The 18662-nt window shown below is 41.4% G+C and overlaps 1 protein-coding gene across 1 annotated transcript in view; it reads right to left on the reverse strand.

Annotated features, from left to right (window-relative positions):
* The window catches only part of grk3 (G protein-coupled receptor kinase 3), a 69386-nt gene that overhangs the window by 28078 nt on the left and 22646 nt on the right, over positions 1-18662 (reverse strand). Inside the window, exons 3-4 of the mRNA XM_084936115.1 lie at positions 300-373; positions 59-160 (exon numbers count right to left, since the gene is read on the reverse strand). Coding sequence (XP_084792241.1) covers positions 59-160; positions 300-373 — 176 coding nt within the window. The remainder of the gene's footprint in view (positions 1-58; positions 161-299; positions 374-18662) is intronic.

The raw sequence follows: 18662 nt of genomic DNA on the forward strand, positions 1-18662 counted from the left end.
TGTGTGCTTGAACCAGAGTCCTGTGGTTAAAATGTGGATGTTAAGGCCGCATGCTCACGTGTGAACAGGACAGGAGCTCCTTCATGATGTACACATCGTAAATCTGCCGGCTGCGGCTCAACCGCTCCTCCTCAGAGTCCAGCTTCTCATAGTCCTTAATCTGAAACAGAAAACACACACACAGCTTAGCGACACCACAGAATGCGGAAGGCTCAATCTGAATTAGCAGGATTACAGGCCCCAAACCGGTCATCCATGCCCTTTTGTGCACTCTAATTCGCAGGGCATGGGACACCTACTTCTTCGTAGAACTTGAGCTGAGGCACAGCCTCATCTATTTCATTCATACAGAAGTCCTTGAAGAGCAGGAAGCCTGTGAGACACAAAGCAAAAATACAGTGAGTGAAAGTGAGTATACATCTCAGTGCAACAGCAATATTTATCAGTCTGCTAGTCAACAATGTTTTTAGCCTCTCCAGTGGAGTCCAAACATTAAACATAAGACAGAACATAAACTTAGGACGAGCAGATCTCCTTCGACTTCTCCTAAAGTCAAAGTTATAACAGGCCTCGACTAACTTTCTTTTTTTGATGTATGTGAATGTAACAGTTTTAACAGTCTATGAAACATCACCCTCTTATAGCTCATTAACATAGTAATGGTATTACCAAAAGTCCCGACCAGTGTTAGCTTTAGGATTACAGCTGATCCACGTGTGACACTCTGTGTCATTGGGCATTTGGTTAGGGAGGTAATGCACTGTTGTAGTTACTGACTTACCATAAAGCGCTATACAAATACAGGCCATTTACCATTTTACCATTTACCATGTGTCTATCAACAATCTGTACGATATGCTCATCAGCGTACCTCGCATGCCTCTAATCATAATGACTTTAATTCCTCCAAGTTGTTAAGCATATCAAAGAAATGTGAAATAAGCAGAATATATGACAGTGGAATGTACAAGCACAGAGGCAATAAGGAAATTATTTGGTATAAAACATACAAAAGCAAACTTGAGGCACAATGTGACTGTTCTGTAAATACATGATAGTATTATAGCCAACATGAGGTGACACACACACACACACACACACACACACACACACACACACACAGCATAAACACTTGGCAGAACACAGAGCTGAAACCCAAGCAGCTGTATTTACTGTATGAGCCTTAAGAAAGACTGAAGCTGTCTTATTCTTAAGAAAGGCCACTAAAGCAACTAATTCCACTCACCACTTTACAACTGTACCAACACACATACACACACAGTTCATAATTACAGAAAATGGCCCTGGAGATTAGCTGGCTAAAAGTACAGCGCCGCTCTCAAACACACCAACAATGGACAGACATCTCACACTGTTATCGAATAAAGACTCGAAACATCATCAGAGAGAAGGTGGGTGGGGGGATTTAAAAAAAACAAAACACTTCCATGTGGCTTGCAGGGTTGAGAGGCACTGTTGCCATGGTAATAGCCTCTGTGGCCATCAGCAATGTGTGAAGAATGGTGTAGAGCGACAGAGACGAGACTGTCAGTGGACTGTGGCCCTTCCAGGAGGCCTGGTGAGGGAGTTACGGCCCTCCTCTGCCTGCCTTAGAATGTCAGCGACATTTTCCCATCAAACACACATTGAAGCAGTACATTAGGGATGGAGACAAATTAAGGCACGAGACTGGCAGGTATAACAAGCTACTGTCCACAGAAACCGGTACACATGCAATGCTGACACTCAAGACTTTGCATCTTGGCTTTACCGATTAGTATCACGTATGAGCAAAAATAGATGGCTAAACAAATATAAGCCGTTCATTCTCACCCTCCCACATGTCCTGTAAGACACAGATGTGTCTTAAATTCACTTATTTCCCTGCTATATTTTCATAACGATGTGGTTGTGTCTTGTGTCATAAATCCAGCCCAGACTCACTCAGTGTCAGCTCCACTCAGGCCAAATGATGGAAAAGTTGCTTCTGATCAACAACATCTATCAACAGGAGTCTGAAGTTCTAATAAATGGACCATTGCCCATCCTCAAAATGATCAACCATCATCTCAAAATGAGCTGTGTGTCTGAAGAAATGCTGGTTTATACTGGATTCATACTTCTACCACAAGTCACCCAGCCAACCACATACACACATTCATACATTCTTTTATCATACAATCTCGCGCACACACGCACACTCTGAAAGATACATCGGGGGCAACTCAGCATTCAGAATCTCTCTCAAGGACAGTTCAACATATGGACATATGGCAACCTTCTGATTGGTAGACAAGCCGCGGTACCACCTCAGGCCTTGTGTGAGGAGCATGTGTCGCATATAAAACAGAATCAACCAGTGAGCACAGTTCTAAAGATTAGGGTTTGATATTGAGCCACCTCTGGTCACTACTCATTCATCCCTGTGTGTGTGATCAAGACACCACATATTTTCAAAAGCGCTCCGACGTTTTCGGAGACACCTGTTACCCACCAGCTCGATAGCTAACCGGGGTTCAAAGCTCACTAGAGCCGTTGAGAACACCGGACTCCCGGCAAATCGTATTCAAACCCACCGCCGTCTTTCGCTACTCAGGTTAAACATGATATATAAGTCACTTAGATAACTTAAAAATGTTATTGTTTGGCTTTTTTTTAGTATTTTATTTGTTCCTGAGTAAATCGGTTTGGCTGAGATTAAAGTTATAGTTTTTACACAACTGAATAAACGTCAAGCAGGCAACTGATTATCAGAAGTGTGAGATACTCGAGAATTTACTCCGGTGTCCTGTTATATTTTAGATAGCAAGGAGCAGACGGCTGAGTTTATTAAACTTCACTGAAACAATCTGCAAATTTCATTAAAATTTAATAAACTATCATCTTGTCTTTATTTTTAGTTAGCACATACCTTAAACGCTTAAAGCTGTAAGCTAATGATAGTTATATAAGAGCAGATGCATGCTGGTGCAATAAGCTGTACATTTTACGTCCAATGGATGCATGATCTGATTAGTCGACTAATCGCAAAAATAATCGGTGACTAGTCGACTATCAAAATAATCGTTTGTGGCAGCCCTAAATCAGAGTACGATATATCGTACAACATGCCTTTGAATCAGGCTTGTATTAACAGGCCTGCTTCTTCTTTGGTTCAGACAAAAGAAAAAAAGCGCTCTACACTTTACTTACAAATCAGAAACTGGACATCACAAAATTCACTTTAAAGCTTTTAAAAAGCAGCTATTGTTTCAGTTCACCGTCCTCACTGATTCAGTTTAGGGCACTTGTTTTTGGCCTCACGTCTACTATCATATATTGTCACTTCTTCCCTTCTGTTTTATCTTCCCCTACAGACATGATGCATCATTTCCGGTCTGACGAATAAACGTCCTCATATGCATCCACACATGCTGTATTTACACAGCCTAATGGACAGGGCATTCCCTCCTACCCTCACAATCAACCCCCTCCCACACACAAAAACAGGTTTTCAAAAGCAAGGACCAAACATGCAGGAGAGGTATTAGGAGAGAGGGGGGGGACGTCAGGCCTTACATCACCAAGACTCAAGGATTAAACTTAATCGCTGAACACTTCAACACTGCCTAGCTAATTCAACAAATGGCCTCTCCCACCCTCTCTCTCTCTCTCTCTCGCTCTCACACACACACACACACACTTACTTCAGGCGCCAGCTCCTTTGAGCTTTGTCTCATTAGCGAGATCACCTGAACTGTCTAAAAATATCAAGCTTGCATGTTCTGACTGCCTCAGTCTTCCATCATCTGTGTGTACACACACACACACAATGACCACGCTGTGTATAGCTGCAGTGTTCCAACTCTGTACACGTACAGCTGTAGGTAACACAGGGATCCTGCCCCACCTTGCAGTTTAGATTTACAATACATGCAGACTTTTTGTACTCAGAAACAAATGTGGCACCAAACATCCATTAGTTAGGAGTTATGGATGCCAGCTGTCTGCCTGTTGTATTTGTTTGTTAGCATCCACAACAAGCTGATCTGACATGAAGGGACCAGTCCCACTCGCTAAAATGAGCTGTGGCATTGTGGGTAATTTGTGAATCTGTTGACATTTAGTTCACAAATGCTTCACTTTGCCTGCCTGCCCAACTGGCGAGGTGACAAAAACAGCCCATCCTCCCTTTATGGCTGAGGGGTAAGAATAATAAAATTATTGAAGGGTCATTTGAGTGAGAGGTGACTTGCATGTGCTCCATTATACATACGCTGACCTTTACTGGTGGGAGTGAGCGGCACCAGTCGGCGGTGCATTTGAGTGTGCATATACTGCATGATGTGACAGACATTCATTGGAGTACAGCTTCAGGATTAGCAAACAATGTTAAGTATTCTGCTAACCCTGCCCACACAGACTGAACACCCTCACCATAACCTGCTAAAATGCTAATCCCACAGTGCTGGCAATTTGTTTTGATTGGTGATGTCACACAGCAGATTTCAGAGACGGCACAGCCACAGCATGAGGAATGAATCCAGCAGAAAATGGCTACAGCAGTACATTGGAGGGGCTCGTTTTCCAATGCACTATCATTTGAACCCCAGGCTGCTGTTCTCAGTGTTATTTACAGCACAGTCACTGTGTATGCTGAGGATCCTGAGGGTAACCTGGGCTTCTACATATGCATAGGCAGTTATGTGCATGCTACGGTTAAGCAGTTTAGTTGTCACGATGTTACTACTGCTTTCCTTTAAAAAAATTAAGCATACATGAAGTTCACTTCACCTGTTTGACATGAAAGTAACCTGTGTATAATATATTACTGCATCCACTCAGGATAGTATCACAGACAATTTTGTTAGGGGTCATGTACAGTGGAGTGAAAAAAGTATTTGCCGCCTTCCTGATTTCCTGGTTTTTGTATGTTTGTCACTATTAATAAAGTGTACACCCCCTAAACCTAATAAATGGTTGGGCCACTCTTAGCAGCAACAACTGCAATAAAGAGTTTGTGATACCTGGCAATGAGTTTTCCATAGCGCTGTAGAGCAATTCTGACCCACTCATCCATGCAGAATTCTTGTAATTCACACTCACACTGGAGGGTTTTTCGAGCATGAACCACCTTTTTAAGGTCATGCACCTCAATTGGATTCAGATCAGTACTCTGGCAAGACTACTTCAAAGTCCTCATTTTGTTTTTCTTGCTGGTGTGTTTTGGATCATTGTCCTGCCGCAGAACCCAAGTGTGCTTCAGCTTGAGGTCACTAACAGATGGCTGGACATTCTCCTTCATGATGTTTTGGTAGACAGCAGAATTCATAGTTCCATGTACCACAGCAAATCTTCCAGGTCCTGCCCAACTTTTGCACAAGTGAGTCATATGCAAGCTTTTTTCAAATGCCATGTCCAAATTATGCAGAACACAGTTGCATTCCTGCTCAAAGTCTGTGTAGGTCTTCTCGCCTGCATGCTTGAAATGAATTAGAACTCAATAAAGGCAGTAAATGCAATGCTGTTAATAAAACTGCATCAACCGCTATCATTGATTATTCTTGGCTGTGCCAGCTTATACAAACCGATTATATATAGACGCATACATCCAGCACAAACCTGGTGTGAAACAGCAGATACCACTTACACTGCTAAATACCATCTCATCTGCTGATATCAGTCAACAAAGCCAGTGTCAGCTAATCCCATGATTTATCAGCATATCTGTATTCTCTTCGAGATGGTGTGGCGTGAGGACAAGTGAAAACACCAGACTCTCAGGTTCTTTGAAAGGAAAAAGTTGATTTTAACAGCCAGCGTTAAAGAACAAAAGTGTGGTCTGTAACAACAGTCTTAAGTAACAATACCACCAAACTTCAGTACTGCTTCTTTTGCAAGACTAGTACTACTCCCTCACCTAATTTTCAGTAACTATGAACCTTCAAAACCACTGAACACACAGAACACCAAATTATGTATAAGCAAAACTAGTATGGTTCCTGCATCAAATCCATCCCCTGATTCTGCCTTCTGTTAGCTGAAAAGATGGAATTGCATACCAAAGCTGAGAACTGGGGAGCAGAACTTGACAAATTATACTCAAACATCGATCAGATCCAATTAAACCTTGATGAGCTCAAGTTTAAAGTTGCCCTTTTTTGCCCTTTGTATATTTGATTTAGAGCTGCGACACACAGCAGCCAGACATGAAATAAGAACATCAGCATTTATCATTTAGTCGGTTTGATTTCACCCAAAGATAATAATAAAAATAATAATGGATTGCATTTATATAGCGCTTTTCGGGGCCCTCAAAGCGCTTTACAATTCCACTATTCATTCACTCTCACTGTAGCCACAGCTGCCCTGGGGCAGACTGACAGAAGCGAGGCTGCCATATCGCGCCATTGGCCCCTCTGGCCATCACCAGTAGGCAGTAGGTGAAGTGTCTTGCCCAAGGACACAACGACCGAGACTGTCTGAGCCAGGGCTCGAACCGGCAACCTTCCGGTTACAAGACGAACTGCCAACTCTTTGAGCCACGATCGCCCAGCAAAGGTGGAAGGAATGCAGAGATGAAATTAGTAAATGTGTTTACCCAAGACTACAGGGTTCCTTTATGTTTTTACTAACATCTTTTCATTATCAGCACTTCATGAGGACACATTATGTGAAACATCTGTGCATGCATGAATAAGAAGGATAAAAGTCAAAGTTTACCACAGCATATACAAGTCCAAGGTTTTTTCTTGCATAAAGACATTTTTGGTACTCCCATAGCTAGCTAGCTAGCTAGCTAGCTAGAGATAGATAGATATATATATATATATATATATATATATATATATATATATATATATATATATATATATATATAGCCATGTTAATGTCTGTGTGACGTTGGTGAACGTGGAAAGTAAGGATGGGAAATAATTTGTGAAAAGGAAACTAGTTGTAGTTGTGACCCTATACGATCTATGCAGTCTTTGCAAACTCATAGTCTGGGTGTCCAAAACCTCTGACTTACAGCACATACTCTCCAGATGTAACAAGGTACCAGACTTATGTGTCACACACATCTTTGTGTCTTAGCCAGTCGTGCACATTGCACCGCTGGCGCCGTCGCTGGGTTGAAGACACGAGTGTCGGTTTTTACCGTCACTTTACTGATGTTCCAGCACAGAAGCTCAGAGACATATAGATATACAGAGGGAGATGATGAAACAGTATTGAAAACTTGAGCGTTTGTGAAGGAAAAACAAACAAGAGAAAACACAAGTCTCTGACTTCTTCTCCTCCTTATCAGAGTTTAGGTGGTGATATTGTCTGAGTGGTGACACCTATTTTTTAGCAGAATACTCCAGTGACTTCTTGCTCCTTAACGATGGGTATAAATACAAGTGACTGTGACAAGAGGTTGAGGTGCAGAGCGAAGTGGGTATACTGGGGCCTTTGAAGCCTTGAGACAGGTATGAGCTCTCACTGTAGCTTCTGACTTCATTACCATGCCAGTGTGTGCATAACATACTGTAGCAGGTTTAGCATATATATCCAGGAGCCATTGCAAAGTTAAATATCATGGAACATTTGGCACCTGCTGAGCGAATCCTAGCAGCAGATGTCAACATATGAACACCGTGACGCTACAACTTCGAATTAGAGCTTGGGTTAACATTCTCACATGTGTAAATCATAATTTGTGCAGTGTCCACAAGTTATGATTTACACATATGCTTTCCAACCTAACAATCTAACTGGAGACACACACAAAAAAAAGCTGAAACCTGGGTAGTGTGCAAAGGACAAACAGGAAGGTATTAACTTGCCCATGCAGCATTAAAGGCCTCAGTTTAGCAACATCAGACTGAATGAATTCCTATCAATTTAGCAGAACAAGATTTAGCTCACATCGTCATCAATACTTAGTGAGCACACTGCTCAGATTACAGCTTATTAGAAAAAGATGCAAGTGTGCTAAACTATTAAATTTGTGTGCATGGTCTGGAGCTCAGCTCCGCACTGTCTTAGGCTTTTATTCTCCAACTAAGTAACAGAGCAAGTTCAAATAGTCCACAATAAAACCTACACGCTGTAGAAGAGAGATCAGCCAGAGATCAATAACTGATTATTAAATGCAGAGTGGTGTATAAACAGCGAGTAAAAAAAAAAAAAAGTGAGCGAAGAAGAAGAGAAACAAGCAAAAAAAAAAAAAAAAAAAAAACAGTGCATCATGGGAAGCCCCTAGATGGGCTCTCTGGCTGCTGTCCTGGGAAGCCCAGGTGGCAGGCGGTGTGGGCAACCTGGCATCTCCATTGGGACTGCCCATTAATGAAGGTGGGACAGGTGTTCTGTGTCACTGGCCCTCTGATGCCCTCCCCCAGTTCAGGAGAGACGTACCGTGTACCAGTAAGGTGCCAAGGGGGTACACGCCAGGCTCTGGTGGATTCAGGCTGTACGCAGATCCTGATCCACCAAACCCTGGTTTGCCTGGGGGCACTGCTGTAGGCAGAGTGGGTGGAGGGGAAGTGTGTGCATGGGGACATTCATAAATATGCCTTAGTGTTAGTGGAAATTAGATGTCGGGGAATTGGCAGGGATTGGCCCGGGTTCGGTAGGTTAATGGGGCAGTGTGTTGGAGTGCGATAGTGGCCGGTAGGGGCATGTGGGGCACTGGCCCCGCGAGAAGAAAGACAGGGGGGCCTTCTCAAGAGGCCCCACCGGCTCCAGTAACCCACTCCACAGATGATTTTCCACTTGACCAGTCTTGGGACAACACCCAATACTCAGCCTTCGACCAGGTAATAAACATTAATAGTTGGGTGGAGCACACTCGGTTGTTGATGCCTAAAAGCCGCCAGAAAATTATTTTCCAGGCAGCTCATTACAACCCAATGGTCGGTCACATGGGGTATGACAAAACACTGGATCGGGTCATGGTCCAATTTTATTGGCCGATGTGCAGCGGTAGCGGTGGTGCATGTCTTGTCCAGAGTGCCAACTAGTTAACCAGCTGGTCATTCCAAAAGTGCCTGTGCGCCCGTTGCCGTTGATGGAGGTCCTGTTCAAACGCATTGGCAATGGGAAGGATGTATAAGCAAACAAAACTTATGGCATGCACAGAACCCTGTGGAACTCAATATAATCCTCTATGTAATAGTGGAGATTTTTCAGTAATTAGCTAAGACAGCTGGGTCGAGTGATGGCTTTTTAAGTAATGGTTTATCTGCTGCCAGCATGAAGGCGTGTGGTATATATCCTATTAACAGAGATAGGTTGATTTAAGATTGAAACATTAATCAATGGTAGGATTTCTTTGAGCCGTCTTTTAGGATTTGGGTCTAAAAGACACATTGATGGTATGGAGGAAGTAATTACTGAACTCAAATATCAACTGGAGAAAAAAATATATAAATAAGTGTCAATGGCACTGAAAGTTGCTGTATATAATGTTATGTCTGTGAGATTGTTATGAGTAGTATTTTCTCCAATTTTATTTGTGAAGAAATTCATAAAGTCATTATTAGTTACGGTTGGCTCAACAGAGCTCAGACTTTTTGTTAGAATTTGCTACAGCGCTAAAGAAAAACTTAGGGTTCTTATTTTCTTCAGTTAGTGATGAATAGTAAGATGTTCTAGCTTTATGGTCGGCTTTTAATGGAGGAATCCATTTTTCCAGTCTAAATGAAGATCCTCTGAATTAGATGTCATTTCCACTCCAGCTTATAAGTTATTTGCTGTAAGGTGCGCATCTGAGCGTTATACCATGGAGTAAAGTATTCCCACCATGAATCACATGCAGGGAAGATGTAAAACTATTAATAAAACAATCAACCTCTGCAGGAGCAGAGTTCAGGTAGCTGCTCTCCTGTGTTGGCACATGACATTGAAGAAGATGACAGTGGATGAATTATATTCTTAAACTTAGTTACAGCACTTCCAGACAGACAAGCACTGTGATGAAATGTATTCACCACTGCTGTGTAATCATTATTTTATACTTAAATGTTAGTAGGAAATGAGCAAACATGAGGGTTTTCAGGGAATACCATTAAATGTTCATTTCTATGACATATGTCAGAGCAAGATCTTGTGTGATTACTCTAGATCTTGCTCTGAAGTGGTGGGTGTGTTCTTTTAAATTTTAAAATTAACCAATTGAGTTTAATAACATATAATACATTAAATGCCGTGTTGAGGCCATTATTTTCAGCATCTACATGGATGTTAAAAACCACAATAAATATTTTACCTGAGCTTATCAGGTCCCATCATCTCTCAATGACCTTACAGTAGAATATCACCCCATTAGAGCACTTTGCTCTCACACTGCAGGCTTAGTTGTTGTTCCGAGAGTATTTAAAAGAGTGGAAGGAAGAGCCTTCAGTTTTCAGGCACCTCTTCTATGGAACCAGCATGCAGTTTGGATTCAAGAGACAGATACTACAATATTTAGAAAATGGACGGCTAAAAGCACATCTTATTTAACCTCTACAGTTCTTACAACCATGTTTCAAAAGCCAATGAAAAAATGCTGCCTCATTACAATAAAAAAAACAAACAAAAAAAACAACCCAACCTAAAAACCTGAAAGGAAAAAAACAAAAAAACAAAAACAAAACAACAATCTTAAAAAAAACAAACAAACAAACAACAACAACACCCCCCCCCCACACACACACACACACACACGCTAGAGAAATTATGTAGCGTAACTTCTTTCCTTCTCCCTCCTGTGACCGCAGAAAAATGACAGGCTGTGGCTGAAGACAACCCATCGGCAGGTTATGGCATCAAATGTAAAGCATATCAATTAACAGCAGATCTGTATTTGTATGCTGAACCTTTTTCTTGAATGCTACCGTTAATAACTGTGGAACATGAGATTTTCTCCTTTCTTAAAGGATGCTCCAGTGTGTGCTCCGCTAAAGCTGCTGTAGACAGGAATGTGTAAGACAGCACCAATAAGTCCATTTTAAATGCATTAGTGCTACTTTCAACCACACAAGACAGTGTGTAAGTAAGTGCAGTGATACACGCAGCACACATGCACACACGCAGTTCTGACAGGTTTTCTCTGTAATTTATTGCCTCTACTGAGGAGGTCATAGAGTGTTCATATTTGTCTGAAAACACGCATTATGGACAGATTTGGAGTTAATTGGGAATCAGAAATATTCTTTGCTACTGAATTGGAGATGGTTTGAATTATAGATACTGTGTGCCATGTGTTTGCAAACACATATCAAACTGAAGTAAGAACGATAGGCAAATACATTGCTGATGTTCTCAAGAGACTAATCCAGCTGCAGATATAGAGCGTTGGTGGAGGTCGACTGTAAGACTGCTCGTGGTTAATTCCACGTTGCAGGCTATGTTAGAGGCTTACAGCTGTGTACAGCTGTGTTAGCTCTACCTACACATGCTTACAGAAAGGACGAAAAATGGTTTTATTGCTGATTTTTTTTCTTTACTAAAAAAAAAACCAAAAAACACAAAAACATCTTATGTATAAAGTTGCTATGCAACTGGAGTTTATTACCATCATAATTAAGGGTATGTTTAAAATGATCATTACATGACAATTAGGGATGGGTATTGATAAGATTTTCACGATTCCGATTCCATTTTCGATTCTGTTTAACGATTCGATTCTTTATCGATTCTCTTATCGATTCTTTTTAAAAAAAAAAAGGAGAACACTAAGGTCGAACAGCTTAGAACTTTGTTTTATATCTTCTCTTCGAACAAGATAGAAATTTAGGAGTAACATGGCCTTACAAACCCGACAGTGAGATCTTAAGAGATCCACAGCCTACGGCTCTTCAATGGGGTGTCACAGGGTCCCCAGGAAAAAAAATTGTAAATGTAAAATAATAAAATAAATATTCTTCTGTAGCAATAACAAAGTATAACATAAATTATTCAGTAGCAATTACACAAGAATATCCAGTAATGTCACTGCCTACAATTAAACACATTCACTTACCGAAAATCGGGGGCATCTGCTGTGGCAAATAGGTGCAAGCCTTTTACCACAAACTTAAGTCACTGCTCGGTGACATTCGTCTATCCTGGCCTGAAAGGAGACGCTACCTGTAGACTGCAGCGAGAACTGCCAGCATCTGAGCCAGCCAGACTCTGTCTGTTTCTCTCATCATGGTCACCTAAATGCACAGTAATGACAGGTTTTGTGATAAGGCAGATCGCGCTAACATAGTATGCACTGTTGTTGATTATTTACCTGCCGCATTAACGGGAGAGGACATGCAAACGTTACCGCTGCTGCTGGGTTGAGATTCACGAGTCCGGAGCGGAATTAAAAACACGACATTCATTTAAGGTTATCGCGTGTCTTTTGCATATTCGTAGTGTTTCCTCCCTTAAATGAAATATCTACTTTGCAAGTAGCCCCGTTGTCATCCGTTCTCGTAAAGTATAACCAAACTTTTGAGTGTTTGAGCCGCTTAGGTACCATGTTTCCTGCCAGGTAAATGACGCTCCGCAACGTGGTGACGTCATTCGGGACGACTGGAATCGATAAGGGAATCGTTTGCAAAAATGGCAAACAATTCCAAGGAATTGAAACAGTGGGAACCGGTTCTCAACAAGAACCGGGTTTCGATACCCATCCCTAATGACAATGGCAGTAAATTTGTACTATGTGACATTAATACTTATCCTGATTTTTGCTGTGGTACATTAACTAACTGCCTGTCATCAGATTCCTCAGATATGAAGATAGTGTGACTGGACTGGAGGCGAGGACAGTGTGTTGACACGCGCGCACACAGACACACACACACTCCTATCGTGGACAAATGCTGCATTCTGGGAAACAGAAACAGGAATAAATGTTGTTCTGCCCATTAGAGCTCTCCTTTCACATCTTCCTCTCCATTTCCCCACTCTCCAATTCTCATCACCTATTTTATTCCCCCTTTAATCAATTTCATTTCTCCCAGTCGACAAGAAAAAGCAGCAGTTCTGGTGCCGTTGCTGTGGCAACTGTAGTTGCTAGGCAACCCACAACTCTCCATCATCCATTCCAGAAGTCTGACAGATGGAGAAAAAGAATGCCAAGGCAAAAGTGAGAGAAATAAAAGGAGAAGGAAGGACTTTAGGAAAGAATGAAGACAAGGAAAGGGCTCAAAAAATGAAGATGGAGCAGGAGCTGAAAGATGGAGGGTCGCTGTAATGTACTTCACAAAAAACACAGCAATTCCAATAAGCCATTCAGATGTCCTCTCTTCATTTGAACACCCTCTTAGCCTCCAAGTACAAAAGTCCATACGTTCATTTTTTACTTCAGGTTATTTATTAACACACTGTGTTACCGTCAGATTTTAAATCAATGTCCTCTAAAGCTTTAAATGATTTTACACGCATACAGGTCAGTGAGGTTGAAATAGAGATACCACTAACAGTCATGCTTTAATAGTGGAAATCACAGAGTGCTATTCCCCTGATGGCAACAGTTCTAAGTGGTGCAGCATTATGACACAAGCTAGAACAAGCTAGTGTTAGCCTTGCTGCTTGTGGAATGGCACATGTAGTAGCTGCTGTGTTGGCTCCAGTTTCAACTTTACATGAGGCTGATCAAAGCACAAGGGCAGCAATCCGACACAAAAGGCAACTGTATGGCATCTGTCCTGACCTGTGGCTGTTTGTTTGCTAAATTTGTGCTTAGCCTTTTCCAAGCTATAGCCACCACCCAAACACTCAAACAGTACACTGTTCTGATTAGGCTTGATTCCTGTGGCCATCTTTGTTTATACAGATAAATGTGATCTCAATTTGATTTCAACTCACACAAGAAACTCTCTCCCTCTCCAGCGATATTTTTAGACTGGTTACCTACTGCTGGTTAGTACCTGCACTGTTCTCAACTCTTTACTACCCCTAAAGTATTGCCAAGTAGACAGAAACTCTCCCAGGGCTTCTTTTTAGTAGGACTGCCCAAAACACCTCAAAGTCTAGTAAGCAGTCCTTTTCATGGCGAGAAGCAGCAGATCTACTGCCTACAAAAATATGGCACCAGCTGACATAAAAGGAGGAATGGACTGGTACTTGTACAGCGCTTTTCTACTCTGAGCACTCAAAGCGCTTTACACAACTTGCCTCATTCACCCATTCATACAAGCACTTTTTTCTATGCTCTTTCCATGCAAGTGCTTTCCATTTTAACATTTACATGCATTCATACACTGATGAATGCATACGAGAACACCTTGAGGTTAGTATCTTGCCCAAGGATATTTAACATCCAGAATGGAGAAGACTGTTATAGAACAGTATGTGACCAATATATGACCTCTACGGCCACAAATGGAGGTCAACATTATTTTGTCCCACTTTGACAGCGGTTGAAGCTGCGTGCTTCAACCTTTCTTTACTAAAAAAAAAACAAAACACAAAAACAAAAACAGGAGAGTGTTCTGAGGAAGGAGGGAAGACCTAGGACCCCAATAGTAGGGCTGGGTAACCAGCTTCCAGTTTGCATTCGGGAGACAGGCACTATCTCTACTTTTAAGATGAGGCTTAAAACGTTCCTTTTTGCTAAAGGTATCTTAGCTAGGTCTCCCTTGAACTAGGGCTGCCACAAACGATTATTTTGATAATCGACTAGTCACCGATTATTTTTGCGATTAGTCGACTAATCAGATCATGCATCCATTGGATGTAAAACGTACAGCTTATTGCACCAGCATGCATCTGCTCTTATATAACTATCATTAGCTTACAGCTTTAAGTGTTTAAGGTATGTGCTAACTAAAAATAAAGATAAGATGACAGTTTATTGAATTTAAATGAAATTTGCAGATTGTTTCGGTGAAGTTTAATAAACTCAGCCATCTGCTCCTTGCTATCTAAAATATAACAGGACATCGGAGTATATTCTCGAGTATCTCACACTTCTGATAATCAGTTGTCTGCTTGACATTTATTCAGCTGTGTAAAAACTATAACTTTAATTTCAGCCAAACCGATTTACTCAGGAACAAATAAAATACTGAAAAAAGACAAACAATAACATTTTTAAGTTATCTAAGTGACTTATATATCATGTTTGACCTGAGTAGCGAAAGACGGCGGTGGGTTTGAAAACGATTTGCTGGGAGTCCGGTGTTCTCACCGGTTCTAGTGTGCCTTGAACCCCAGCTAGCTATCGAGCTGGTGGGTAACAGGTGTCTCCGAAAACGTCGGAGCGCTTTTGAAAATATGTGGTGTCTTGATAAACTGAGCAGATATTTGAGGTTTACACAGCTACATTCTCGCCTGAAAATATGTTAAACGTTTATTTTGTGACCCAGAAAGAATAATAAGAGTAATATTAAAACTAAATAGCTGCCGCCATTGTTGGAAACTGAGCAGTGCCGCGCTATGAATTCTGGGACACAGCTTCTTCTTCTTCGGGGTTTAACGGCAGCTGGCATTCTTGTACATGCAGTGCTGCCATCTTCTGTTTCAGTCCGTTATTACACTGTTAAATCCTACTACTTATTCCTGCGTCTTTTGGGATCTTACAAAGCTTCAAATGACGCATCGACTATTAAATTAGTCATCGACGATTTTGATAGTCGACGTAATCGTGACTAGTCGACTAATCGTGGCAGCCCTACCTTGAACAAGAGGTTTTTAATCTCAATGGGATTAGTAAAAGGAGATTAGGGGTTTTTCTCTGTATGTATTATTGTCGGGTCTACCTTACAATATAAAGCACCTTGAGGTGACTGTTGTTGCGATCTGGCACTGTATAAATAAAACTGAATTGAAACTAAAATCGTTTTGAAATGGGAAATCGATTTTTTTTTAAACCCATCCCGTATAACTAAGAAATGGTCCTTGCAAGATATACCGACCTTGTCATTATGGTGGGAAATTACGCTAGAGATTTATAGGATGGAGGAGGTAACAGCTCATGTCAATGACAGGGTGGGTTGGTTCCATTCGTGTTGGGATAAGTGGGTCCTATATGCCAATACCCATAAGCCGAATCTTCTTTTCAAAGCTTGAAACCACCAACCTAGCTAACTGGTCACTCCCGACTTTTTTTTTTTTTTCTCTCCTTCTTCTTTCTTTCATTTTGCTTTGTTTTTCCCTTGTAAATTGTGTTGATTAATGCCTGTAATCACCTTCGTGAAGTAATATTTTAGAAATAAAGAATTAAAAAAAAAACAAAAAAAAAAAACATCCCTACCCGATAGGTCTAATATTATTATCAAACCTGTGCCATATCATATCATTCGTATGTGTTTACATTTACAGTGGAACCAGCCCAAATGTGTCTGAGAACAAGAGCCACATGCCTGCTTCTGATGGATAGTAGCTAAAAAGGAGATACTTCAACAATTTCTAGCAGAGCTCAGAACTTTCCAAAAACTACAAGACATCTGTTCCTGCTAAAGGTGCTTTACATTGTGTCACCACTATAGGCAAACGCACACCATGGAGTACAGTCGGGCTATACTGAGGATGAGGTATGAGCAGCTGGTAATGTGCGACCCAAAAAGAAACAAGTGACTCCCCCCAGCGTTACTGCAGCTCTGACTAACTGCGCTCCATTTGGCACCAAGCAGAAACGTGGATGCAAGTGAGTGATGCGGGTACTAGGGCTGGGCCATATCATACTGTTCACAGTAATACCAGTATAATGTTAGGCAATGATTAGAAAATGAAATATCACAATAGAATATGGGTTAAACGTGCATGCGCAGTGCCTTTGTTTTCATACGCACATCGCGGAAAAAGCATGGCGGTGACGGAGAATGAGAAGGGCGAAAGCGGATCGTTGAATGAAACAGATGAACCAGAATTGGTTTGTAAAAATGGTGCAACTTTAGTGGTGTGGAACTGGTTTGGCTTTCGTCCATCAGATACACACCAAAGCACGATTTATGGTAGAGCATGCAAGCGCCGTGGTACACGGTGCTCAAAAATCTGTCCAAAAATGTTTTAGTACGACTTTGGTAAGTTACGAGTAAGTTACGAATATTCAACATAATATTACCGTATTGTGTGTGTATAACCTCTTTTTAAAGTTTTGTGGATATTATACATGGTTATGCTGAGGATATGTCAGTCAATTTCCACTGGAAATGCCTTTTGGTTAAACTGTCAGCAAGTTAAAACAAAAAAACAAAAAACAAAAGAAACACCTGCTTGTTTAAGTGAAAATACATTGATGGGGTTTTGTTGCACTAATAAAGTTGTAAAGTATTTTGTCTCACGTCAATTATATCATCAGTTATATCGTTATGGCAAATTTTCAAATATATTGTGATAAATATTTTTGACCATATTGCCCTACCCTAGCGGCTACACTGAGGAAAAGCTGCAGTTACTTTAGAAAACTAAAGTGTTAAGCAGTTTTTTTTTTCCATACCAAAAAGCCACTGTCACAGGCATCATCAGATGAAACTTTCCTTAGTCAGAACATAAGCTCCTACTCGGTTCCTACTCGCATTAACTCGCCTTGGTTTGCTACGGTTTTCAGGGTTCTCCATTAGGTCATAGAACCTGGTCCTGGTACCAGGTACTAAAATAGTACCTACTTGGCCGGGGTTCCAAGCAATCCAAGCAGGTACTAAAATGTGACATTGACAGACTGCATGCCACCGATTGACTGGAACGTCTCATTCACGAAAATCAAAACCACCATTTTTGAAACCCGGTGTTCTGGGAATCCATCCTACCTCACAAACCATCCCTACCCGTTGTTTCTGCACATGTGCACAACACGAAACCCAAATTTACTTTTTTTTTTTAACCCATTGTGAATATTTCGTATGGTTATGGTTAGGGCTGTGGTTAGGGCTAGGGGTAGGATTACTCAGAAGTAACCGTCCGATAGGACGATTTGCCAAAGTAGGACGGTTTCTCAGAACACCAGCAATGAGGGAAATGCAACGCTGTAGTTCCCGAGCCTGACAAAAAGCCACAGACCCAAGCAGCAGGTATATCGTTGCCTCGACATTCACCCAATTTCGTCACCAGACGCATTGCTATAACAATGACCCAGTGACATTGGGTGGCACTCGACTGTAATGGAAAACAAATCATTCGAATAGGTACTAACGGAAAAGAGGCTATTAAGTACCATAAGCACTAACAACTGTACTAAATATAAATATCTAGTACTATTCTCATCCCATGCTTCAGACCATGTAGAAAACCGAAATATATGCCTTTAAAAACATATTCAAGATGAAGTAGTGAGCAGTATGCCTGCTATATTTAGAGAGGACATCATGTCCATTACATAAGGGTCCATCCTGCCTGACCCTGACTGTGTCTGGCCCAGGGACATCGCAGGGAGGAGTCACCAAAGCCGCGCTCTCCAGCTGATGCAAAGCCAGGTAGACCTTCTCAACACCCTTTTTTTTCCAGCTTTTTGACACAGCCTTAAAAAAAGCCACATAGTCTTACCCCCTCAGGGCTCAGAAGTCATGTACTATGAAGACAGCAAAGGACACTCACAGTAACCTTACACTAGTTTGATCCATGTAAAGCACAAACCTCAAGTCCTCTCACTTGTCAGTATTAAATTTTCTTGCAGAAAAAAGTCTGAACCACAAAACAAACTAGCTGATACGGTTTCTTCATCGTGAAGTAAAAGAATTCCAGCAACATTGAAGTGCTTTCTTCCCGACCTTGGTTGTCATGACAGTCAACAAGGCTTG

Source organism: Perissodus microlepis, chromosome 7 (genome assembly GCF_051167445.1).
Source record: "Perissodus microlepis isolate ML-2025 ecotype Zambia chromosome 7, ASM5116744v1, whole genome shotgun sequence".
Lineage (NCBI taxonomy): Eukaryota > Metazoa > Chordata > Actinopteri > Cichliformes > Cichlidae > Perissodus > Perissodus microlepis.